The sequence below is a fragment of the Charadrius vociferus genome, unplaced genomic scaffold (genome assembly GCF_000708025.1).
Source record: "Charadrius vociferus isolate BGI_N301 unplaced genomic scaffold, ASM70802v2 scaffold549, whole genome shotgun sequence".
Classification (NCBI taxonomy): Eukaryota; Metazoa; Chordata; class Aves; order Charadriiformes; family Charadriidae; genus Charadrius; species Charadrius vociferus.
The window spans coordinates 4874057-4900489 of NW_009650103.1; the positions used below are offsets into that span (position 1 = coordinate 4874057).

Genomic DNA, 26433 nt, shown 5'->3' on the forward strand with positions numbered 1-26433 from the left:
TTTTCAACCTTTCACAACCCAATAATGAATTCATTAAATTAGTATTACCCAACGTGCATAATCTGGAGGAACTGGATACTGAATTAAAACATCAAATACCTTTAGCTTTAAATGAAAACTACATAAAGGCATTTCAGGCATCACTTTGGCTATCGCTTACAGCCAGTATGAATACTGCTAGAAAAGCTATTTTCGTGCAGATGTGGAATTCAATGGGAAAGACTGACTCGTGTAGCAACATCAATCAAAACGTCGGCTCCGCTGGCAGCTCTCGACAGTAAGGCAGGTTCAAAGGTCACAGGATAAAGAAAAAGCCAAGCTCTGGTTCAGCTCTAATATCTCCTCGCTAGAAGTCTTGCAAAGGTACCTACCCCCCTTCTGTACTGGGCGGCTTTCATTAATCTTCTTGCCATCTTTTTTAACTAGTCATGCAGAACCGCTCGATAGCGAGACATATAATGGGGAGGCCCTGTGCCTATTACCAGGTTAACACTCTGTTAAGCCCCAGTGCAACAATGGAATAAGAATTTAAAGGAAATCCTAAGCTGCAGGGTGCAAAGCAGGCAATTAAATTACAAACCGAAGTTACCAATGTACTCCATGACCTACAGAACACCTTTGTTTAGACTACCTTAATATTAAGGATATTTTGACCAAGCAACTGAGATGTATCTGCTGCACTGAAACAAAAAAGAGCAGAAAAAGGATCACGGAGAATGTTTCTTCAGTATTTCAAGTAAATGATCAAATAAATCCGACTTCTGCAGCTATCGTAAAATACACACGAATGGAAGAACCCCACCTATTTCGCAAACTGTAGTCTGCCCAACTGATGAGCCCCAGTGCCACTAAGGGACCTGCCCCGCGCTCTGCTCGCCCCTCCAGGCACCGGCGCCGGCTCGGCGCTCCTGCGGCACGGATCCGAGGCAGCCTGGTAGCCCCAGCCCTTGGGAGGGACGGCCACGACGCGTCCATCACAGCCGCACTTGGTCCACAGTGCACTTTGTAAAAAGGCAGCGGTCAGTGACACTGAAGTTTCTCCCTTGTCCAAGTAATGTAAGAGACATTAACAGAATCAGATTTCCTTTAAATTACACTATTGCAAAGGGATATAATTGTATTAAATGTATTATGTTGCTTCCTTAAGACTTTATATTATGTACACTTAATTGAGATACAAAGCTCTTTTCAGCTATAAAAATGACAACTACTTTATTAAGGCTTAAATCTTATTTCTCAATGATAGGATGCTTCCTTTCAAGATTCAAAACATTCAGAATCTCTCGTGATAATCAGACGGAACCTGATTTAAACAAGCCGTTTATACACAGTGTTTTCAGGTTCTAATGGCATTTGATCGAGCCAGCAGGGCCATTACCTCTTCCCTCTGTCTAAATTCAGGGAGTCTGATTTAATTTACAAATAAAAATTCAAATGCTGACCCAGGCCTACTACAAGGGCAAACAAAAATCATCAGCCGTTCCTGCCTACAATACCCGCACTAATGGCAAATTAGATGCCAAAGCTTTCTGTTTTCATTTTCTGTTTTCACTGAATGCAGCTCTAAGTTCTGCGAACTCACAGCACAGGAAAGCTTCAGCCCCGACCAGAACGACTCTGAGTCTGTCCGTAAATATTCACAACGTGTCGTCTCTGAAGCTGTTGAGTCCTTTAACACTCACAGAAGTGCCACTAAAGCTTCGCTGCACGAACCTGTTTTTTCAGAGAAAACTAAAAGAAAATCAGCACGAGCTCTCCCCTATATTGATATGCAATTTCTATTTTTACGTTTCTGCAGAAAAGTACCTGTAAAAACTCTGAAATCTCTTTAATCTGCAGAAAGTAAGAGCTAACTGAATATTAAACCGTGGTAATTACCACATTCAGAGGAACAATTGTTGCAGAAAGCTCCAGCTTTACTGACCACAGCGACCAAGCCCCGCTCCCAACACCCCCTGCCCTTACTAAAAAGTAAGGTCACATTTGGAGGCTCCGCAAACCCTTCACCTCTCTGCGGAATTACAAGAAGTCAGTCTAGCGAAGCAGGACTCAACTTTATTATAACCCCAAGCGCCAGCGTCTAGGGCAGGCAGGCAGCTTCATAAAACACACACTGCTTTCACCCGGTGTAACTGTACGAGCACTGCTACATGTGCAGAACACTTCTGAAAGACGAGATGGAGCGTGTTTGTGTTACAAGAGATAAAAACATGAAAACAAAATATATTGCAGAACTCAAAGACCTTATCTTTACTCAGCCTCTCTTTCTTTGCAATAATTCATTCAAGGAAGATCCGGGAATAATTTTTGATGTAAACTCTGCTACAAACATATATCACTATGCTGATAAAAATCACAGACAAAACTTGTGAAATACAGTGAGTTTCATTCCTTTATGCTACTAAAATAACTTTTTTTCCATTTAAAATTCAAGAGATACTGATCTGCTGTTAAGAGTACCCCAAAATGTATCATTCTGAGATGTCACACTAAAAGTCTCTTCTACTGGCCTAAAATAATGACTTTTGGAACATCTTTAGCAGATCGGGAAGAGGTCAGCAGATTTCAGGAGGAATTATTTTCAGCTTTTGGAACTATGCTTATTTAATTGGAAAAGTTTATGATGGCCACATGAAAATGAGTCAATAAAAAACCTCAATATCATAAAGGTTGCCTCTGTCGTAACCTATCAGCATCCTTGACAAAGTGACCACGACTCTTAATTCAACAGTCTCCACGTGAAGGTACGGCCCTTCCGCCGCTGGGTTCTGTTTGGGGGTTGAAATTCTGTCCCTGATTTCTGCGTGGGTTGGCAGAACCTGGGCTCCTCCAGCAGCAGGAGCTGCCGCTGGGGCCGAAGAGCCCTGTCCTCTGCAGGACGCAGTTCTGGAGGTTCAGGGACAGCTTGAAGGTCTCAAGACTATTGTGTTGATGGACGTGTGAGCTGGGAACTGCGGCTCTCAAGGCTGGCTTTTCAGATACAGCCTCATTTTGTGGGCACAATTTTACCACCACAAGTGTTTGCATTTGAAATGAAATGTGGCTACAAACCCACAGGTGTTAATATATTTACAAGCGCAAAACTGCACCTTGAACTCTAAAGACAACCGTTACGCATTTTGGACTGCCTGGTCATTAGGGAAGTCTCTCCTTGCGATGACGCCTTCCCAAGGACCATGAAATCTTGCTGGAGAGACAGAAAAGGAAGACAACGACTAGACTAAGAACATGGAAGTAGGAAGGGGTAATGAAGGGGAGAAGGATATAGTTCAATAATTGCTGATAAAATCTGTAGCAGCCATAAATTTACTCTTCCAAGAGAATTCAACAGATCATTACCTCTGTAAATATGTATCACATAATTCTCCCTCTCTGTCACCTTGCAGATAAGTACTTAATACTCAGCATCCCTACCCTGCAAAAGCACAAGTGTAATAAAATCCATCTGAGCTTTTGAACCACAGGTACTTTTTGATCATTGTCAGTTACGTTTTGGCACCACCGGGAGACATTGCCCAATTCCCCCAGGGCCTATCTTGGGCTTTTTAAAACAAATTGTTCAGATATAGACTCTCATTACTCCACTGATACAACAACCAAAAGCACTTGGCTTTTGAAGTCGCACTCTGAGCAGAGCCAACTCTGACGCGCTGTTGATGACTGGCTGAACTGGGATGTCCAGCCCGTCCTGGGCTAGCGTAGCTATCGCTGCCGGCCAGGCGCGGCCACTGCTTTCCCCAAACTGAACTCTCAGAGCGGCACGTCATAATCCCGGTGACCCTGCCGCCACGGCTGAAGCAAATTGAGACTGTGCTGATACTTACTTTATGTACGAGATCCTCAATTGCACCTAAGAAATTGTTTAAAACCAGTCTGGATGTTAAGAAGTTCAAAAAAATTGCAATTGTGTTGAGACATCTACTTGACTATGGTGCTATGGGGCTAGAGACCGGCCAGGCAAAGCCGGTGTTTCCTGGGTGTGACACTGTTGGCAGCTACTGACAGTGGGCAAGAAACACTCTTAATGATGCCATTAGCTGTAAACAGCATTAAAAGGACACACATCAAATGTGTATCTGTTTATGTTGTGTTCTCCATAACAGAATCGAGTCAGATTAAAACCATTCTATGATGAATAAAATACACCTATAGAAAGAAAAGGACACGGTAGCAATAATTCTTTGGACATCTAGCACATACAGGGAGGGAGAGAAGAGAGAACATAAATAAAAAGGACTACTCACTTGGGCTTTTTTCTTCCGCAAGGTCACAGGCACAGAGGAGTTCTGAATCGATTGAAATGGGTTTCTGCTTAATCCAAAACTTAGTGCTGGCCTTCTGATTAGTAACAGGGTCTATCTCTACCTTGTCTCCAGAAATACCTGAGATGAGAAAGAATAGAGAGCCACAATAGTGATCTGTTAAGCGATTTCATATCAGCTGTTTGACACACTTTATAAATCTTAAATGGGATGAAAGTATATTGCCCTTTTGGGCTTTTTGAAAGCACAGGAGCTTTTGAAACCAAACGCAAATGGTTATCAAACCGCACTGATAATCTGCATTTTATTCTCCTGCATGAGCATACCAACATGAGAGAAATATCACAGAAAAAATTCTTCTCAACACATACAGAGCTCTTCTGGAAACAGTAGCTGCATGAGCTGCAAGATTTATAAAAAGATACCGCTAGTGTTTCAATCACCACTATTCTATGTAATAGACACTATCACACACCGTCCCCGTTCCATCTCCTATACAGCACATACACTACATCCTCTATATGAGCGGACAACACCCATTTGCAGCATCACAGAGACGCTCTTTGTGTTACCCAGATCCTCATAAACAAAGACATCCAGTCCCAGAGACCCTGTGCGTTTTTACACTGCTGGCATTTTAAAGCCAGCTCTAATTAGGCTGCTTTGAAAGCAAGCTGAGGATCTGTGTAGCTCCTGGCACGGGCGCCGGGCGCCGCTTCTCAACATGGGCGTCCCCAGATGGCGGCCGCTTCGCTACTGCTGCGTGTAGGCTGACCTGGGGACGGCCGCGTCCTACAGCACACCTTTCGTGAGCGAGAGCAGAAGATCCCTCTGTCATCCCTCCACGCGTTACCCCTGCAGTGGGGCAAGAAGAGCCCATCCAGCGGGAGGCTGCCGGGGCGGGCTGAGGGCTCGCGGCGTGCTGGGACCGGCCCGGGACAGGCACTGTAATTTATAGCCATCTTTATCGCAGTATTGCGAAGCAAAACCCCGGCTATGCCGCACTGATGAACAGAAGCTCATTGTTCAGTAGCTGTTGACATGACCGAACAAACTTCCCAGTGTGCTTTTTACATCAAGACGTGTGGAGCCTTAAAAATAATTACATTTCTTCAGTCATGAATTATAGGTGAAGCTCACGAGAAAGCGACAAAAGGAAGCGATACAGGGAAAAAGTATTTAAACGTCATTTAACTCTTGCATCTCTGGAAAAACAGCAGAGAGAACCTTTTCCCTCTTGAGGGTTTTGGCTCTGATGCTTTCAAATGCACTACGCTTGGCTCGTCTGAAGCACAAGAAAACCTAAAGGAGCTGATGATAAAACTTTTAAGAGATGTGACAAAATAAGAGTAAGATGCCACACACGTAACGGCTCTCCCAAGCCCTCCAAAATAAACGCAACGTTTCTTAAAGTGTGGTCATAGCTGCAGAATTTGCAAGCCACGTTCGTTTGTATTTTATGCAACTCTAAAATCAAAGCATGCAGACCCCCAGGAGCGGACGCCTACAGCGGCTTCTCGCTGCGGTCCCTGCCACCACCGCAAGGTTACCTTCATTTCAGCCCTGGCTCTTACGATGGGTTATAATAACACCACCAACCCCCTCCCCCTTCTATTAATACAAGAATGCGCTTTGTCATTAAACATACGTCACATCAGAGAGATCACATTTCAATTAAGCATTGTATCAAGAGTCCAATTAACACAAGGACTGCTAGAACTAGCTAATTTGAGCAGACTGATGCTGTATCTGGAGCCCATTTTGTTTTGTAATTTAATTTTGGACAGATTATTTAAAATCGGTGTTGCTATTTCACTGTAATAGTTAATTATTCAAAATGGCATTTTCTTTAGTTTAAGGAAAATATGCAAAGTTGATGGTACAGGTTCTTATTTTCTGACTGAAAAAAGTCAAGGCAAGTTCTAAAAATAAAGGCGCAAATTCTTTGTGTGTGAGGGTTGTTCCCCATCCCTTCCTCTAAAAACACCAGCCCTGAAAATATCCTTAAAAAAATTTCACTGTATGGTCCTGCAACTTCAGAATTCACAGTCAGTCAATATTGTTAATGCACCTTGTTAATTTGATAGGATTTGTCAGGTAACTCCACTGGAAAATTATATAAAACTGTTCCAGATGAACAGATGATAGTGACATGAATTAAAGTGATAGAACAATAGTGGAATATAAACCAGAAATGACACCCAAAGTGGCTGTTGATTTATTGCCATCCTGAGTTTGGTTCTGGGCTTCCATGTATATTAGTGCTACAAATCTGGGTCCATTTAGCAGAGAGATGCTCATACATACATCACCAGCTCCTGCTCCAAGCCAAGGTCACTCCCCATTGCATCAATCTTTTCAGCAGAGGCTACTTCACCAAGCATGGATTTTGTAACCATCTCAGATGTAACAGACTTCCTCCTCTTTCATCTTTTTTTTATCATGTAAAATACACTTTAACTTCTATTATTTTTATCTGCAAATTGTTGCTGTATGCTTCATCCATTATTTCTGTATCTCGACATCACTGGCTTAAGCTCACACACATCCAAAGAGCACATTGACAAAGAATGTTGTCTTTTTTGTGTTATTGTTCTCACAATCCGTATGTGTTGAAACCTAAAATCAAAACATGATTATGTACGTGGCTTCTGCAGTCTCTGAATTGCAGAACAAATTAGTCTTGCTCAAAAACCAAGTAAAAATGCTTTCCCTATTATTTTTTTAATTCATTCATTTTATCAAAAAAAAAAGCGCATAGCTGTACTAGTCCAGTAACACTGTTCTGTTCTTGCTGCCTTTGTTGGGGTCTGCAACTGCCCCCCCTTTTCTGAAATACTTGCCAGCAGTAATTTTCCAAGACAATATGCTTCTTTTAGTTTTGCTAATGTGATACACAAGCCAATGTGTCTTATGTCTTCACACTGTGATAGAACCTTTGTAAAAATGTTGAGAGTACTACTGTACGTGCATTACGCTGTAATATGAGCTAAAACATAAAACTCCAGACCTTAAACCGCTAGGGCTAAAGCTTTCCGCTGCAATAAAACCAAAGTCCAAAGGTGGTCATTCCTCCCATGGCCATTTACGGATTGCTTTTTACTCTCAAGAACTACACGTAATGTACAGAAGATCAAGCTTACTCCAATATTGTCGGCAAACCTTGCCTCAAATTAAATGATCAGGCCTCAAAACAGCTACAGCATTTCAAAAGGCACCAGTATGCAAACAGCAACTCACAAACACAGCTCGCACTATTGCTACCTGTTCCACGCAACTGCAACACAGTCCAGTACCGAATCTATCCCAATGCAATGCCATGTGGACGTCTTACGATGCCGGAGCGAAGGGCAGGGAGCGCAGATGAGCTGCGCTGAGCGTTTGCTCCACGGCGTCGGGGTTCTCGCACACCTAAAGACCCTTCCACGAGAAGCCTGGGAAACCGGCACTCGCCTCTGAAACCACACGGGTATTTTCAGTGCAACTGGCCCGTACTGTATTTCAGCTGGCCTGGCCCCGGTACGCTCCTGCACAGCTCCCGGCACCACCGACACCGTCAATGAGGAGCAATGGAATGACTTTGGATTCTCAGTGTCCACTAAGAAAACTGTCGCTGTGCTACGGATGTTACATCGAACTGATGACATGAAAATGCTACAGAGAAAAGTCTTTGCAATCGGCCATCTTTAAAGTGACACGGACTGGCTCCCGAACCACCGTTACTGATGAGCGATGAAAAAAAATGAGACATCGTTTTTTACATTTCAGATTGTGTGGAGCAGTCTGTCACTCGCAGACGAACGCATTAACACTCAGTAGCACTAATCCAAATAGCACCTCAATGCTTACTTGACCAGCATCGCTCTTTTAATATCTTTTACAAATTCATGAGAAAACCCACACACTTACTTTCACTTTATTTAGAGTTTTTGATGCTGTATGTCTGTCCAAACTCTGACTATCTCACCGGGGTTTTCTTTGGTTTTTAAAAAGTAAAGACATAAAAATCACATTGTCAGTGTACTGCCGTCAAAAATATACAAGTTCATATATTGTTATAAAAGGGAAATTTTATGGCCCTTACGCTACTGGACAGGGTCAGCTCCTTCTCTGCTATACAAGTTAAGCCATTTGTTTCATTTAACAGCTATTCTCCCTTAACCATTTATCTTTAGTGATCTGTCATGACCTTTTCAAGCTCTCATTTCTGACACTTTCCAGATACAGTGAGTCAAACTTCACTGGAAACAAACTATCACACCCAGATAGTTTGCTCAAAAGCAGAAATCGTGCCCAGCGCTGTCCTGCTTCAGCACCAGCATATAAATCCTTCCATAACAAGACAGTTAAAAATAAACTAGGGAAGCCTCTTCCATAAAATTTTAGAGACATATACTTTTATATGTGCTTAAGGACAGAAAAATGAAGAGACTGTAGTGACAGTAATACAGAAAATGCTACAGTGCAAATTTAACAATTCTACTGAATTCTTCAGAATAAACATATTTTGTAAACATTACGGCACTTAATATTTTACTGCTGAATCATTTCTTTATGGAAGGTATTTGCAGGAATGTCACAGGTCACCTACCAATGCATCATTAATCAAATTTTCACAATTTAAACACAAAGATAAAAAGCCATTCAATCATTTTAAAACAGTAATGGGGCTTTTATAATTCAAGATTCTGTCATCCCTTGGCCTTTGGGTTTTCAAAAGCATTCAGAAAGCTAATAAAAACAATATAAAACCTTTAGAGAATGCTAGTTTTATTTTGTTCCACCTCGAATTTCCACTTGGTTGTTAAAATCTTTCAGACTCAGAAAAGGAAAAACCTAATCATTCCCAATTTTGCATAGCCTCATTTAAAAATAACAAAACAGTTGGCAAGAAGCTTTCCATTAGGAAGCCTAAATTAAAAAAAAAAGAGATGGGGTCATTAAATAATGGCCTTCTTTCAGAAGAAACATGTGCTAGCTGATTGTGGATAATAAAAATACTGAAGTATTTTCCGCTGAAAGCAATTTTTTTTAACTGCTGAAATGCTAGCAACACTTTCAAGTGATGTACTTCATGATAAGAGAGACCAACATGATAATGACTGCTTTAAAAACGTCTGGGATGGACAGTCAGCTATTAGAGATGGCCAAAGGTTTGAGCCGTTCCATTTTCCTAAGCGTTACAGTACAGATTGATTTACCTAACTGAACATCAGTGGTGAATCGAAGCCTATGGATCATGCTGACTTTGAAGGACTTGTAATGGTGGCTACTGAGCATGTCCTGAACTGTAGCTATATCGATCTGGGGGTCCTCCTCCGAGACCTCTTCTCCTCTTGAACCTGCAAAACAAGCCAACAATAATGAACGAGAGGTTTAAAATACGGCGTACAACTCAGCGAGCAGGTAAGTACAGCTGTGACGTCTGCAGCTGCAGATGGCTTTTTAAGAAAGAACAAAATGCTCAAGTCCATGTCTCTGGGAGGAGGAGACAGTCACCCGCCACCCAAAGAACCAATTCACGAACTCATTGAGGACATTACCACACACATTTGCGTCCCACACGAAGCGCAGTGCAGCACCCCAGCGGCAGATTCCCAGGTGACACGAGACGCCCCGGGAGCGCAGACGGCGGGGGCCGGCCCGGCGCGATGCCGCTGCACGCCCACAGCCCCTCACCCCGGAAGGAGCCTGGCGAAGGCGGCCTGTCCCCGGCCAGGGCAGGGTCGTCCGGTGCCGCCCTCGATGTATGCACTAGCACCGTTTTCCCGCGCGTTCAGCGTCCCCCCGCGTGGGACGTGACGCTGGTGTCTTGCTGCAGCGCTGGCAACACCTCGGGCGCTCTGATCTCAGCCCTGCGGTAACCGAGCTGCGCTTTATTTACTGATTAGTATTCTCATTACTACCGCAGGTACTGGCTTTATAAAAGGTAACATCTCATTAAGCCAAAATGCCAATTACTGAAAAAATATAACGCACTTTAAAGATTTTTTACATTTTATGACGTTGGATTAACACCAATTTAAACATTACTATAATGCGATATATAATTTTGCGCAGAGTAATTTCTATGCCAGCTGCTAATAAAGCATCTCAGCTCTAAATGAACATTCAGATGCCGTTAGATAAAGTGGTATAAATATGTTGGAAAACTGATTTAGCTTCTTACAGAAGATACTGAAGAATGACACGTTTTGTTTAATATCCCAGCTAATGTAGTCCTAAAAGCTGAATCAACTGCCAGTTCAGAGTACTAAATTTGCTGCAGGAGATTAATGAAAACTTTATATTTTGCTGAAATTTTAATAATGGGAAGATGAGATGATGGAATTTTAGTACAGGTCTTAAAGATCCAGCAAAGCCGGCAAAGAACTTGTCAGATTTTTTGTGTTAATTTTGCACAGTTGGAGCAGCCTCAACGCAAACGCTTCCCACGCTGACCCCTCCCGCTGGGGGTGTACGTCCCCGTCCCGTTCGGGGACCTCGGCTCGCAGGGAAGCTATGGCGGGTGCCATCTTTGGGCCTGGCGGACCAGGGGATGGTTTGCCAGGAAAGGCCACAGCTCCCGGGGGAGGAAAACCCCGGCGCTTGTCTCGCACACGCGCTGTCGGGGCAGAACCCGTCTCCCTTTTAACAGCAACTGAGAGTAGCACAAGTACAGCCCGTTGGCTTCGGCAAGGGGAACTGTTGGGGTGGTGGCCACAAGCAGGACAAACATAGGAGAGAGAGAAAAAAAACCCCACCTGAGCGCAGAGCGGTTTGTTTGCTGGCTGAAAGCATTCCCTTCTCTATCTGTGAATTCAGTAACAAACAGCGCTGCTTATGATAAATATCTTTCATGTCTGCATCAAAGTGAGGTTGGCATTTGCTGTTAAATGAGTCAAAATACATGTTGAGAGCATACAGCAGGAGAGTCACCTACCACGGACGTTAGTCACGTCAGCCCTCCGCCCTGCCCGCAGGAGAGCGGCCGCGGGATGCCCACTCCTCCCCCTGCCCACCACTGCCCCCCCCACCCCCGCGGGGACCCACCTCCGGGGAAGGGGATGGCGAAGGGTTAACCTACAAATGGGGCTGTGCCATTCCACTTGAAAGAATTCCAAAAATCAAATGAAACAGTCTACATGTGAATTTATGCAGAGCCATCTTAACATTGCAACCACTCTATGCTCCAGAATGACAAGATAAATTGTAATGGCTCCTTCAGAGACATTACAATGTATTTTGTCAAAGACCCCTGTGTTAATGTCTCTATACCATGGATTATCATAATGTATCATGTCAAACCCTCATGCTGCAGTACTTCCGAGATACACTGAGATATGTCAAACTTTTTGGTGCACTTAGAACATCTTGAAACACCGTGGCACAGTGGTGCCTGAGAGCGAAGCAGGAGGGCGGCAATGGCACCGCCACCCCGTGGCCAAGAGCAAACCGGGACCCTCTTCCACCCATGGAAACCAGTGAAACGCCCGCTCAGCCATGCTGGTGGTTCCACCGGCCCTGTCCCTGCGGCATGCGGTGACAATGGTGGCACCTGGGGACAGGTGGGGACACGGTGGGACAGGGGACGACCCGGGGTGGCTCCGAGACAGCGCCATGGCCTGAAGCCAGGCAGGGCAGCGGGGTCACTGCTGGACGGGGCGGGAGAGCAACCCTGGGCTGCAGGGAGGTCGTTAGTGCTGCCCCTAACGAAGGGGTGGCGGGGTGCGCGGTGCTCCCCGCGCCCGACTGCGCTTTAACAGGAGGTGACGCCTCTCAGCCGTGTGACACGGGCAGCACGCCGCACAGCCGGGTCTTGAGAACAGTGTTATACCAGAAAAAGTGTGAGCACCAACAGACAAACCACATCGGTAGCAGTAAGAAATTCAGAAATAATACATATTAACCTCGTCCCAGACCTCCTGCAAAACATTCTCTAAACAGTTCATGGGATCCGGTCTCGGGGGAGGCTCTGGGGTGCCGCTGCCCTCGTGTCCCCGGCCTCGAACCGCCCCGGCCTCTCCCTCCGCACGCAGATACCGGCGAAGCGGGGACACCGCACGGCCACTTTACACCGCTGCTGTGAAGCTGAGTCTTCTCAGATTTCACACACCCAAATTAAAAGTATTAGAAAGAAAATCAGCAGCCAGCCAGATCATACCCGGGGGAGAAAACCATCCCTGTAACTACAAACGTGAGCACCTTGTCGGTGTCTGAGCGGCAGGAGCACCACCCGCCGCAGGCGGGGCCGGCGCACCCTGCTCTGGGAGCCTTTCAGATCCTCCGCGTAGCAGCAACCTCTGCCGGCTTTGTTTTATGAAGCTTTGTGAATGGATTCAGGTTTACAGGATTTCTACAGTTGCTGCTCTTGGGAGAGCAGCCAGGAACTCCACCATCAAAACAGATCATCTGTCTAAAGATGGCAAGACACGCGGGCCCTGAGGGCGCACGGGATAATAGCAGTAATATCAGTAACAACAGAGAGAAATGCCCTGCAGGGAAAAACCTGACTGCAGAACTTGGCATATTGCTCTCACCCCGCAGCTCTGCGAGCGTGCCTGCGAGACGCGGCGGAGGGAAGAGCCATCTCCACCGGCTGATTGGGGGAAAAATCATAAAAATATTTTCCACGCGCAAGCAGCTGTGAATAAACCTGTCAAATATTTACAGGCCTGTCAGGGTATTTGTAATGGAGATCACAGTGTGGCTTTTGAATGTAAAAGCTTCTGCTCGGGAAGACAATCAAGCAAAGTGGATGCTCCAGGTCTATTATTTAGCCCAAGAGCCGATCCAGCAACGGGCTCTGCTGGCACAGACCGCCCGTCCTGGAGGGACCGACTCCTGTTCCAGGAACAGACTCCTTCTCATAACGACAACGAGAGTCAGTTCGTGATGACCGCTGTATTTTTGCCTTATAGTCTAGCTAATTAAGATTTACTTTGTGAAAGAAAAAGCAAAAAAAGCTGGAGTCAGGTGTGGGACAGACAAGGCCCAAGATAAGAACCTGCATGAAGCCCAAAGCAGAGCTCTGAGGTTGGCACCTCCCGTAGCACAGGATGGGGGTTAATTACTGAAGGATAGGGTAGGAACACCCATGAAGGGCGCAGGAAAAGGGCGGTGGAGAGGGAGCCGGTGCCTCTGCCCCGCCATGCCCACGCCAGGCACGGAGCAATGCCCGGGACGTCTGGCATCGCAAGGGCGATGGGGGGTACAGGGAAGTCAGACCTGGTTCAGTGGAGAGCGCGGCAGTCTGTGTGTGCTGACTCCATCTCTGGGACGGAAACACAGACACTGCAGGGCTGATGGTGTTCTCCCAGAAATTGTGTTTTTAAACCCCTACACCCAAAGTCACCATGTGAGAACACATGGTGCTGGACGGAGGGAGATCCCGTACAGATGCGTACGCATTCCGTGCTGCTACGTGTCTGTTTTCTTTATCCATCTGATTCTTATGAACTCTCCCATCTCGGTCCTCACCAGTGGAGGGATGCCCCAGACGGCCGGATGGCTCTTCAGCTCTGCTCACATTGCGTGGGCAGCAAAACAATACCAAACATCAAAACACAGCCCCTACTTTAAAAAACAGAGTGGTGTTTTCTGTCCACAGAAGCTGAATAAAAAGCAAAAATGGTATCACGGGCTACATACTTCTACTCGTTAAGAGGGCCACTGTGGTGAAGCACTACGGTGTTTCAGAAGTCAGTCATGGCACCAGTTTGCAGTCTCTACATTTAATGGTCATCCATCTTGACTCTGTTGTGAGGGTTTTTTTGCTTTGTTTTCTTTCAATTTTTCTAAACCAGGTTCAGTATAGAGGTGGTATTTTTGTTCAAGTACTTGAACTACTCTGAAATACAGTTATATTTGTAACTCAGTCCAATCTGCTCATAGAAAATCCTGATTTTCAAATGAGACCAACAGTAATGACACAACTGGCACCGGAAGCACAAGTCTGAAAATAAGTTAGAAGCTAAAACAAGGAGCCTTATCCAAAAAAGACTCCCGTAAGCACTTGGGGACATATGAAAATGATGCATTAGTAATATCAGAATATTGAAATGCCGTATGTAGCCTATTCAAGAGCACGTGAACCTGTATTTCCTCGATAAAACAACAAAATGTAAAGTTAACTGCATTGCAAAAATGTCCCTTATTACTTTAATGTACTAGTATATTGCTTAATGAGAGTTCTTAATTGTAATACAATTAATTACATACACAGAGTCCCCAATTACATTTTCCAATAAGACATTGGCATTGGTACAGGTCTAAAGGCACTAAACCAATTTTAATATATTAAGACCAATTTCCCTTGAATACTAATTACTATCTAATGATAAAATGAGAAAGAGGAACTTTCCAGAAGTAAGATGGTAAGAATAAAACTAAATTAGCCATGAATAGTTTGCTCCTACACATAAAAGCATTTCATATTACAAAGTGCAGGCTTTTAGTTCAAAGATAAATCTTAGTGCGAGGTAAAAAGTTCTGCATACTGGAAACAGTTTATTAGTTTGAATGCTATTAGTAAATGTTGGATAGATACGGGTTTTCTCTATATGTATTTCTTAATAATGGAACATTTTGTGTTTCATTTAATACCCTGAAATATAAACTTTCTATTTGCCCAAAGGAAACTGGCAGCTATTTTACTAGCAGATGTTTGGCATCATACATATATATATATTTATAAATGAATATGAGACTATGAAGAGCACATTTAAAAATAATAGCTGTTATAACAGAGTTTTTCCTGACTGCCATATCTAAGCTAAAAATATTTTAAATAAAAACAAAATGCACAAAATGAATATTTTGGTTTAATGTCAGGATTTTCAAGCTATTATTTTACTAATAGTGCAAAAGTGTCAATATTTCTATTCTAATGCCATGCCAAAAGATAGCTCCTTAAGCACTACAAAATCCAATTTCTTAGTGTTGGGGGAACCAGACTATGTACAATCCATGAATTACAACGGATTTTATATACTGTATTGTCCTTGAACATCTATGTGTGCAGAGAGTTAACTGCATGGGTGTCCACATATATCCCCGAGCAGGGACAATGGAAGATCACTTTAAATTCACCCAGATTTGGGGGAGAAACTATAAGCAGAAGATTTCTCCTGCATTCCTTATTTGAGTTTAGTATCAATTCAGAAAACACTCAGTAATAGCACAGCAGCAAAGAGACAGAATTCATGTAAGCACTTATTATTTTGCCTAGATTACTGTCAGCCTGGAACAAACTACAACAGTGACAGCTCTTGAACCCCACAGAGTCAAAGCGCCGGTTTTGCCTTTGCGTTGCCACGTTCCAGGCGCTGGCTGCAAACACGAGACCCATGGACAGGACAAAATGCCACCACCTACCAGTGTGATGCCACTGCAGCGGCACCGGGAGCACGGGGAGCCCTCGGGGTCCAGCCCAGGGCTTATGGGGAAACACCCGTCCTACTCAGGGCTCCAGTTCACGCTCTTTTGCTTAACGAGGGCCCGGAGAGCTCACGAACTGAGAGTGCTTTTGACTCGCAGCCCCAGGGATCTATCCTACGCCTCTGCCCGTCCTGTTCTGCAGAGCAGTGTGCTTTTGGGTCCCCTCGCCGAGGAGGGAAGAGGAGCAGTCGCTGCATAAGAACTTCAGGGACAGGGAAAAGGGTTCCCTCAACACTATGACTGACATTTGTTTTGAGACGAGGCCTCTGAGGCTCTCCTGGAGCATTTGCTACTGATGCAGAGTAGACCGAATGCCTCCTGCTAAATCACTCAAAACTTTCGACATATTTACTACTGAAGTAATGCTGCAACCTGAACCTAGTCACTCGTGAGAGCTAAGAGCATCAGTAGATAAAGCTACGAGTCACAGCATGGATTCCTCCGCAGATGATGAAAATATGTTAAAAATGCAGTATATACAATATACACTTAATTACGGAGACCGGATTAAAAAACGTTATCTTTGATCAAAACATGCAAAGCCTATGAAAGTACGACTAGTATGCATCTTTTCATAGATTAAAAATCAATGCAAAAATAATAGCTAGGATGCAGACGTCGGGGAATTCTGGCTTGTGGAAGAGGGCAACTTGATTAGCGAGGTTAAAATTGCGGCATTTCCTCGTGCACAGCACCCCTGCCGCCTTCTGCCGCGTTCTCTCCTACAGTTTCTTTGAACCATTTCATGAAGAAATGAACCAGGAGCATCAAGAATATTTTGGGAGCAAGTCCCACTCTGTGGAGAACGGCAGCCAAAACTGTGAGTGCTTAATCTCGGTGCCAGCGCTGACGTCCCACCAGAGAGCTCCCGGCAGCGGCCTCTCCCCTCTGCTACTCCTTCAACCGGAGGAGTCTACTACTCACCCCCGGAATTAGAAGGTACTTTGGGGATGCTCTGCTGTCATTCTAGGATAAAATACGAAATGCTGTACCCAGAAAGCATAAATGGAAAGCTCTAATCTTTGTAAAGAAAGAAAAAAACCCTCTTCTACTCCTTGAACCAGGCCCTTACTGCGACTGTTTGCAGCAAACGCTCTGAGCGTGGTCTTGGCTGAGAGCACGAATGCTCCTGGTTTCCTCATTCGTACAATCAACATCTTTACAGCTGAATTAAAATGGAATGAAAAAAAACATCCCCGAACTGAGAGCATGACTGTTGGAAAGAATGAAGGACGGACCAAAATGCTATGGAGGACAAACACAAATCAATGTTAAATGACTTGTTTTTTAAAGTTTCATATAATTCCTTGTAAAGAAATAAACCAGGAAATAATATTAGGACCATTAAAACAATAACAGAATAAAAATATTTGAGCATAGCTGGAGAGATTATTTGTCTGGCACTTTAAAAATCATTATACTGCTCTAGTTATATCTGCATGGTTAATTTCTTTAAATTCTATTAGAAAAAAAAATCAGTGCCTCTAACAGCCATACTGACATGGCAAAACATATTGCAGACCAATCACTTTATTCACTAAGCAATGTCTGCAACAGAAAAAGTTTCATATTTCCAGTGTTTTTCAGGGTTGGTCATAACTTTACAGAGCAGAGTTTAACAGAAAAAGATTAATCATGAAGTGATAAACAGGATGCAGACTATTTACTAGAAGGTATGAAATCCATCATTTCCCTCTGGAATATTGTTTTGGCACAACTGAGAAGTGCCTCAGGAAAGAAAGTCTCGTCAAAACTCACTTGCCCAGACAGTACAGCTTGTATCCAAAATACATAACTTATGTGAGTTTAAGCAATTTACAAGAGCAAAAGTGAAAAGGGGAAACATACTGTTCTCCCGGACAAGGCAGAATTCCAAAGTGCTCTGGCTCTCCAAGGTACAGTCTAAATCTACTGGGACATTAGGTTCACTCTGCTTCTCCAGCCGATACTGAGGACCTGAAACATAAAGTAACTTGTAAAATCATCTGTTTTCTAACAAAGTGATGGCTTATCACGTTCAACTAACATGAGATTACTCGCACCCTGGAAGTAAGGCAGGTAGATGTTCACGTTTCGAAGCTCTATGCCAAAGGGAAGGGCCCTAGCACAAAAAGGTGGCAGATGATGTGCAAGGAAACAACATACTCCAGTTGGCTTCAGCTCTCTGACACAACTGCCTGACACGCTTCTACCCAACGCTTCTGCATTATTCCTACACTGGATGAGCCCGTGTTAAACACCCTGCCCATGCCGCAAGATGGGGGAATTGCCTGGTGTGAGAAGTGTCTGCTCACACCTCGGTGGATGTCCATGCCGCATTGCCTGGGCGTCTTTCCTGACATGATGAAGCGCCATGTGTTTGCTCCCCTTTGCTCTGCCCTCCCCGTGGCTCCCACCGCCTGCGGACAGGCTGCTGTGAACACGGCCTCCCCCTCTGCTCTGCCCTGGGGAGGCCACATCTGGAGCACTGTGTCCAGTTGTGGGCTCCCCGGTTCCAGAAGGACAGGGAACTGCTGGAGAGGGTCCAGCAAAGGGCTACGGAGATGATGAGGGGACTGGAGCACCTTTCTTATGAGGAAAGGCAGAGGGACTCGGGGCTTTTTAGTCTGGAGAAAAGGAGACTGAGGGGGATCTTATCAATACTTATAAATCCTTCAAGGGAGGTGCCAGGGGGATGGGAACAGTCTGTTTCCAGTGGTGCCCAGTGATGGGACAAGAGGGAACGGGCACAAACTTGTCCATAGGAAGTTCCACCTCAACCTGAGGAGGGCCCCTCTGGAGCATCCCAAACCCGCCTGGACGCCGTCCTGTGCCACTGCTGGAGGTGCCCCTGCTCTGGCGGGGGGTGGGATGGGGGAGCTCCAGAGGGACCTTCTGACCCTGACCAGTCTGTGACTCTGTGAAATAATGAAATCTATTCCCTCTCTATCAGTACTTCAAATTTTTCTGAATATTTCCTGACTTTGAACTATGATGAAATATTTAAAACATATAAAAAAATTTAGTCTCAGATGGCATGCCTAAGAAATGGAATTTGTTAGCCAATTAATTTTAAATTTACTACAGCAGAATTTCAATTACAGCTTCCCATTTCGCCTCCCCAGAAGCCACGTGAAGCGCTCACCGCACGGCCCGAGCCTGTTCTGCTCCCCAGGTGGAACATTATTTCTCTGTAAAATGGAGCCCGCCGACCCTGGCGACTCCCCGAGCAGAGACGGGCTCTCCGCGACGCCCAACCGCTGCCCCGGCCCGGCACAACCACCCTCCGCAGGCGCAGTGGGGCGACGCACTCAAGAAACGGCAGCGACGTCTCACATGAGAACAAACAACGGAAAGGCAAAGAGATACAGCACCATGGCTTCTCCTCTCCCAGCTACTGGAAATGTGATTAAAAATTTGAAATAAATTAAATAAACAGAGGCCTGGCTTGTTAGGCAGAAGCAAAACACACTGAATTGAAACAAATATCAAAGTGGTAAATCAATTTGTATTTAAAAACTGGTGTAAGCTTAAAACCAGAAGCAGTGACAGCAAAACCCGCCTGCTTTGTCCGTTTGTAAGAAGCACCTTCCACAGGTTCCCAAACGACACCCAAATGCTGAACGACGCCCAGCAATGACAGAAGCAGCAGAACTGCGGGTTCCCATCCGAATCTCTGCTCTTGGAACCTGCTCCCAAACCCGTAACTCCAAGTGTTCCTCGTGCCCCCGCCGGAGCCTGAGCCCACCGTCACCGGGACGGGGATCTGCCGCTGCCAGCGCCCAGCCCTGCGTCCCCGCTCCCCGGCTCTGCATTGCAGCCTCTCCCCCACTCCCGCCCCAAACCCATTTAAGATCGGAGCAGGGGCAGCGGTGGAATTACTCCTCTTGGAACCCTTAAGGGCTTGGGAGGCTCCGACAGCCCCCACCTCGCCTGCGCCCTCCCGCGTGCGTGGACGCAGCCAGGACACGTGTGTGATGAGCCAAGCACATCCATTCCATAAAACACACGTTTTAAAGTATCATACCTTCACCTACCCCACTAAATCACTTCTATTTATACAATTTTCTTTCACAGGCTCAGTGCTGCGCCAGAGCTGCTGCGAGGGACTGGCAGTGAGCCCCAGCACAGAGAGACGGGCTCGCACGGGCTTTCTGAGACAGTGGGACAGGGAAAAAGGACAGATGTCAATGCTACCAAAGCCTTAAAATTAGCAGAGAACCATAAGCAGACGACGACAAGGGGACAAGGTTAAATGCAGGAGCTCAGCAGTGGTTCCTCCTCCCTCCGCGTGGATCCGATTCCACCAGCTGGACTCACTCAAAAGAACATTGCCCAGCTCAGAAACAATCCTCACACTGCTGAGCAAACTCCCCGCCATCCTGCGGAGAGCCATCGGCAACCACAACCTTCGACACCGCCATACTGATGTCAAAGGATGACTTTTATCTGGAGCAACCTGAGAATTCTGTGATCAGGTTTATCCAGTTTGTGTTAAGACTGTATTACCCGTCTGCTGATAAAGCAATGAAAAAGCTACGGACCAGAAACCGAGGCAACCTTCCGCATGGGTAACTCCTCTAAAACAGAAAATACTAAGAAATTCATAAAAAAGTGTAAATGGCTATTTAGATAGTATCTACTCTTAAATAATGTATTTTAAATATCTGTATGCATTTACTTGACCTCTACTTTACAACAGATGAAAAACGTTAGGCGGATTCTGTGGAGGAGTTTTACTACCAGACTTCTCTCACGAGTTCAAATGATGTCATTGTAGCAGAAATATTAGGTAATTTAATGGTCTCCTAACGGAATACTGCTCTGGGAATTTCAACAGAATTTCAAGTGGTAATACCAAAGCTGGATTTTATGGATTTCTGTAATCTGATGCAAATGCTCCGCACAGTCGTAAAAGAAACCTTGGAAATCCTGGCACGGAGTGGTCCTGGCCCGCGACCCAAGCGGAGCTCCCCGCTGATGGCAGGGACCGCAGCTCGAGCATGTCCCGCACCCAGCGGCCCAGGGCGCCACATGGCGCTGCTCGCTGGAGCACGGGGAGGGCACACCATGGGTGCCGTGTCCCACCACCAACCTGGGAGTGAGTATGCTGAAATGGAAGTTACCAGGGCAAAATACTCAGAGGACAAAGCTAATGAACACCAACCCCTATTCTAGCTCTGTCATTTTGCCACACATGCTTGGAGAGAGAGTAACTGTTGCTGGGTTAAAGCGAGCAGGGCTGGAGAAACAAGTGTCCATGTGTCCGGAGAAGAAGGAGGGAACCCAGGCAGTGGTCTGAAACAGGCCACAAAATGGTGGAAGAGAAGTGGTTATACCTCCCAGCAAACTCTTCTGTTCACACACCAGCGGAGATTTGCTGGGGTGCCAGAGGGACCCCAGGCCACAGGGGAGGGCGCGAGTGCTGGGGCTCTTCTCCACGAGACCTGGTGGCACTGGGTCTTCTCCATTCTTGGGCCACACTCCCGGTAAAGTGTCCCACAGGCAGGAGCGAGTGCCTAACCCCCACACTGCAAATACTACCAGTAACAACAATCCTTCTGGACTTGTTTTGGCGTCCTGACAGAGCAGCAGCTGGGGAGGAACGGGGCGAACTTCAACAGACAGAGCTGCTCCTCACCCCTCACCGGCAGAGATGACCCTCCGTAGCACAGGTCCCTTCCCCTAAAATCCCCGTTTAACTACCCACAGCACAGTCACTGCCTACAGATAGCCATTGTCCTTCGTTATCTCAAGACACCCCTTTGCACAGAGGAAGCTTTATCAGGAATTACAAACGAGGAAACAACCCCAACACCACACCACAGCCTTCCAGTGGCCAATACAAAGGTGCCCCAGGAAGAATCCCACCGCATAATCAAATTAAGCGCCTCTCTTACAAAAGGGGAATGGCCATCCGCATAACAACAAACCAATTCTGTTGCCATTTAAGCTGCAAAGCCTTCAGAATGGGGTTTTGAAAGCATGACCCATCAGTTCTAATTTTTAAAACTTATCCTTTCAGTCAAGACTAGAAAAAGGCCCATTCCAACTTTTATCTTCACTACAAAGTGCTGTTATCTTGGGCTGATGTCAGGAGCTCTATCTCTCTTTCTGCTGACAAGCAGAGACGAGAGAGATAAGATTGGGAACGAATCTCACTTCTCTGAGTAAATAAATAATCAATACTCATCTAAATGTAAATGAGAAAGTATCCCCCTCTGATAACAGGGCTCTTATCAAACAGCCAATTTTCTACAGACATTTGGCCTCAACCAAATCACCATCATTCAGCCCCAGCCTAATGGCTAAAAATCGTAACTAAATTGAACCGATCACCAGAGATCAACTAAGTTCAGCCATGGCTACTACAGGTTCAAATGTTTGGAATGCAATTTTTCCCCCATTAACTTTCAATAGCAATGAAGAATACCACGGTCAGGGGTTGAATCTGCACAATAAACAAACACTAACACTTAAAAAGAGAATGAGGCTTTAAACAAAACCCCAAACAAACCCCATCTCCATCTCCAAACTAATTAATAGGGTAAAATAAGCATTATAGACAGACTTACCTCAATATTTAATGTTTGTGGAGTTGACAAACCTAAACAGATCAGTATAAACAAAAACCTCCACATAGTTTAAAACTGAACCTACATTTTACAGTGTTAGTCTCTGCAACAAAACACATCGCCACATCCCATTTAACCCTTATCTTTACCGCTCTCAAGAGCTCCTATAATTCTCACAGAAGCCCAGTTCCAGCTGTGCTCGCTGCCAGCTGTTCCCGTTCCCTTTATGGTCCACGCGTTTGTTCAAAACAGTTTTGAATTTCTGATTTCCGTAACATTGACCTCCAGAATTTACTGCACTGTGTGAGAAAACGAATTCCCTTTTGTTTCAAAAAGCCTTTGCCTGTCCTCCGCTTTTGGGGCACGCAGCTCTTGTCTTGTGAACAACTGTGATAAAACCCTCCCAATTTACCGTCTCTACCCTGTGCACTACATAGACTTCTCTTGTACCCAGTCCTGTCTTTTCCAGACTGGAAAGATCTTCTCTCCTTAGCCTCTACCCCTCATTTCACACGTCTGATCCATTTTCGCACTCATCCATTTCTGTATCTTTTTACTGCTGTATTATCCTTTTTGAGATAAAAATATAAACAATTAAGATGTGGGCACATCATGATTTATGGACTGGCACAGTAATGCTTTCTGGTTTGTTCTCTGCTCCTTTCCTAATTTCTGACGTTCAATTTGTCTTTCTGACTGCTCCTAAGCACTGAGCTGAAGTGTTCAGAGAACTACCCATGACGACTCCAGGATACTTTTCCTGACTGATAGAAGGTAATTAGAGCCCATCATTGTATACATATAGTTACCGTTCCTTTTCAGCATGTATATTATTTTGCACTCATTGACACTGAATTCCCTCTCTCATTTTATTGTCCTGTCACTCAGCATTGTGAGATACCTCTGCAGTGCTTCGCAGACAGCTTTTATTTGCACTATTCTTACTTCTTTTGTATCAACAGCACATTTTGTCACATCAGCATTCACATCCTTTTCCATGCCCCACATTAGCGGAACAATGCAGGTTCCACCAGTTCCACTGGAACTCCACCAGTAACCTAGTTACTAATAACGGAGGGCCATTATTCCTATTCTTTGTTTCCTGTCTTTTAATCAATTATTAATCCATGTGAGGATCCTCCTTCTCATCCTGTGACAGCTTAATTGCTTTATGAGCCTTTGTCAAATCTTTTTTGGAAATCTAAGCGTGCTCTATCAAACACATCATCCTTATTCAGATGGTCTCTGACTTCCTCAAAGACTGCTCACCGCTTTCTGAGGCACAACCTGCTCTACAAAAGCTACGCTGACTTTCTTCCTCAGTATACTGCATTTGTCCACATCATCTATTAATTCTGCTCTTTGCTACAATTCCATTTTACAGTTTCGCAGTTTGCCTAGTAAGGAAGCCGAGGTACGCTGGCCTCTCCTTGAACTCCTTCAACCAACACTTGCCACCGTGCACACCCGAGAGAGCAGCAGATACGAGCAACACATTATACATCATGTTTAACGGTACAGCATCTTTCTGTCTGACCTCTACCAGATCTCTCAGCCACCACTCTCTGCTCATGGGGGTCTGTTACAGCTCGTGGATTAGTTTTAAAACTTCCTCTCCTGGCACAGCTCCTCAGACAACTCCCAACAGAAGCGCTCTGGCGCGAGAACATCTCCAGTCTCCAAACGCAAGACCCCGCAGCAGAAAGGGGCACGCGCCCGCCGCATTCCGGCAGAACAGTAAAACTCCTGTGGTTTCACGGGAGGTGAGGCCCCGTCCGCGGTGAGCCAGCAAAGGCTGTGCCAGGGGCTCTGAGACCGCCTGAACGTCCCTGGTGGGGAAGGACGCGATATTTTGGCCCATCACCCAAATCAACCCCAGAAGTTGACACGGTGCTGTAGGAGGATTTCCACGTCCCAGTACAGCCAGCCCCAGCCCCCGTCGGGCTCCCGCACATCCTGGGCTGCGCTGGCGAGGGACGGCGTCGCGGCGCAGGGACGAGCGGCGCAGGCGCAGCGTGGCACGGTGACGGAGGATGCGTCACACCAACTCGCACAAACGGGGAGGAAAGCGGGGCACGCTGCCACCGCCGTGGTACCGGCGGGCACACGGGACCTCGAGTGCTCCTGTGTGTACGGCTGCGATTCCAAAATAGCCCATGAAAAACCCGAACCGTAAGACAGTCGGCAGTGACGGCCCAATAGCCAGGGCAGCAGACGCCGGACAGACAGCAAACATGCAAAATCGAGTACGAGCTGTGTTTCAGGCTCTGCCCGTGTACAGATGTAAGACAGGAAAGCAGTCAAAAGAAAACAGTTGATAAACATTTAATGTTGATGTCTGTGGTACTTTCCTATTTCAAGTTTCTCCTTTCACAAGGATACATGATTTATTGCTTCACTGCTCCAACCCTAGGTTTTGAAAGCGTGATTTCTTCCGAGTTTAAACTATATTTATATTTATTTTTTTGTTATCACTTTTTTATTATTGCTATAGAAAATATTTGCTGGAAATATGTTGCAGCTATTACAAGGTCATAAAAAAGAGGAGGTTTATGTATTTCTATCATTTCAAATAGTCTGTCAGAAAGTATCAGTCGCGCTAAGTGTAAGACTACTGGATTCCAGCTTTCCCTCTGCCAGCACATGGGCAGCATATGGAAGAATTAAAATAGCTCAGTGTGGATGCTCCCTGGGTGCTGGCTGGGAGCACTGAGCCGCGGCGTGGTGCGGTCCCCGGAGGTGCCCCCGCGGCGCAGCGGGCCCACGGAGGGGCCGGGCAGCAAATGGGCATCCCCTCAGTGCCGGACCTGACCGGGGCGGGAAAGGGTTATACACAAAAGGGACCGGGGAAGGAGAGGGATCGATACACTGCGGAGAGTGCAGAAACTGGGAACAGAGAGAGGTCTCAGGCCTGCTTCTGTAGGATTTTTCTTAGAAGCTGACAGAAGGGGCACGGATCCCATTGTGTGCTTGGCAATGACAATAAAACAACGGAAAATATGTAAACATTTTGAGAGGAAATAGCTGTAAAGCCAGAATGTTTACATCTCAAATCCTACTGCTATGAGAACATCTTAAATCTGTTTATCTGTTAAAAATCCCCAAAGCCCCTCAACACCTCTGAAGTGGAATAAAGATTTTATCATTACAAATGCAAATACTGGTTAATAAATAAAGATATTTAAATAGTGAAAACAAACTTTGAACATTACGCACAAGCACGAGACTTTTTTTTTAGTCCAATCTGTTTTTTCTTAACTTACACTGTTGTGACATTACTGAATTTTACATACATTTATCTGCTGCTCTCCCCAGAAATACAGATGGTTTTTGTAGAAATAAACAGTCATTTATATGAAACAATTGTAAAATAGTTTATGGAAACCAGTGGTGTAATGCATTCAAATAAATGCCAGGACCGGCTGATGGAGAGCCAAGGTGTTAAATCACACTGCTTAAGAATTCAGCTGTGGGAAACAGATAGTAAATCCAGAGTGACAGAATTTCCAGTGATGGCAAAGGTTTCTGACATCTAGTCCAGTACACAAAAACTACAGCAGTTCAAACCCATTTTACTTAACACTACCTTGACAGCCAGTGAAATTAAAGAATTTAGTCAAAAGCCCCTTAAAAAGAAACAAACACTTCATTTCTGTATTGCTTTTTTGTAGAATAGAAAACATGCAGCATAACTAGCATCAAACCAGGCTCTGCAGAACATTAACAGTAGTGCTTTATTTAATTGCTACTATAGACTTTTATTCTTTTTACATTAGCCAGATATAGCTCTAAATAAAGCTGAAAGGAGAACGAAATCATCACATTTGATCTATAACGTACCTATGGCAGAAATACAATATACAGATTTTTTTTCTTATATCACAAATTTCAGAGTCGCTGTCAGGGCACGCAGCCGCGCGGGTGCTGGCGGGGCAGCACGTGCCGCAGCCACCGCCGTCTGCGGCCAAAGGGACGCGCCAGTGCGCGGGGCAATGCCGGCTCAGCTGTGTGTTTGTGACGCAGACCACCGTGAGGTCTCCACCTCGCTGGCGTGGACCACAAAGTGCCCCTCTGCTCCACTCTTGTGAGACCCCACCTGGAGTACTGCGTCCAGCTCTGGAGTCCCCAACATAAGAAGGACATGGACCTGCTGGAGCGTGTCCAGAGGAGAGCCACGAGGATGACCCGAGGGCTGGAGC

At 45.4% G+C, this 26433-nt stretch overlaps 1 protein-coding gene across 3 annotated transcripts in view; it reads right to left on the reverse strand.

The window, feature by feature from the left end:
- MAPKAP1 (mitogen-activated protein kinase associated protein 1) overlaps positions 1 to 26433 on the reverse strand; it is a 94715-nt gene that overhangs the window by 9868 nt on the left and 58414 nt on the right. The window contains exons 7-9 of one of the 3 annotated variants that reach the window (XM_009892287.1): positions 17529 to 17636; positions 9464 to 9604; positions 4245 to 4382 (exon numbers count right to left, since the gene is read on the reverse strand). In XM_009892287.1, the coding sequence (XP_009890589.1) occupies positions 4245 to 4382; positions 9464 to 9604; positions 17529 to 17636 (387 nt within the window). The remainder of the gene's footprint in view (positions 1 to 4244; positions 4383 to 9463; positions 9605 to 17528; positions 17637 to 26433) is intronic. The other 2 variants (XM_009892288.1, XM_009892289.1) reach the window with 2 other exon arrangements.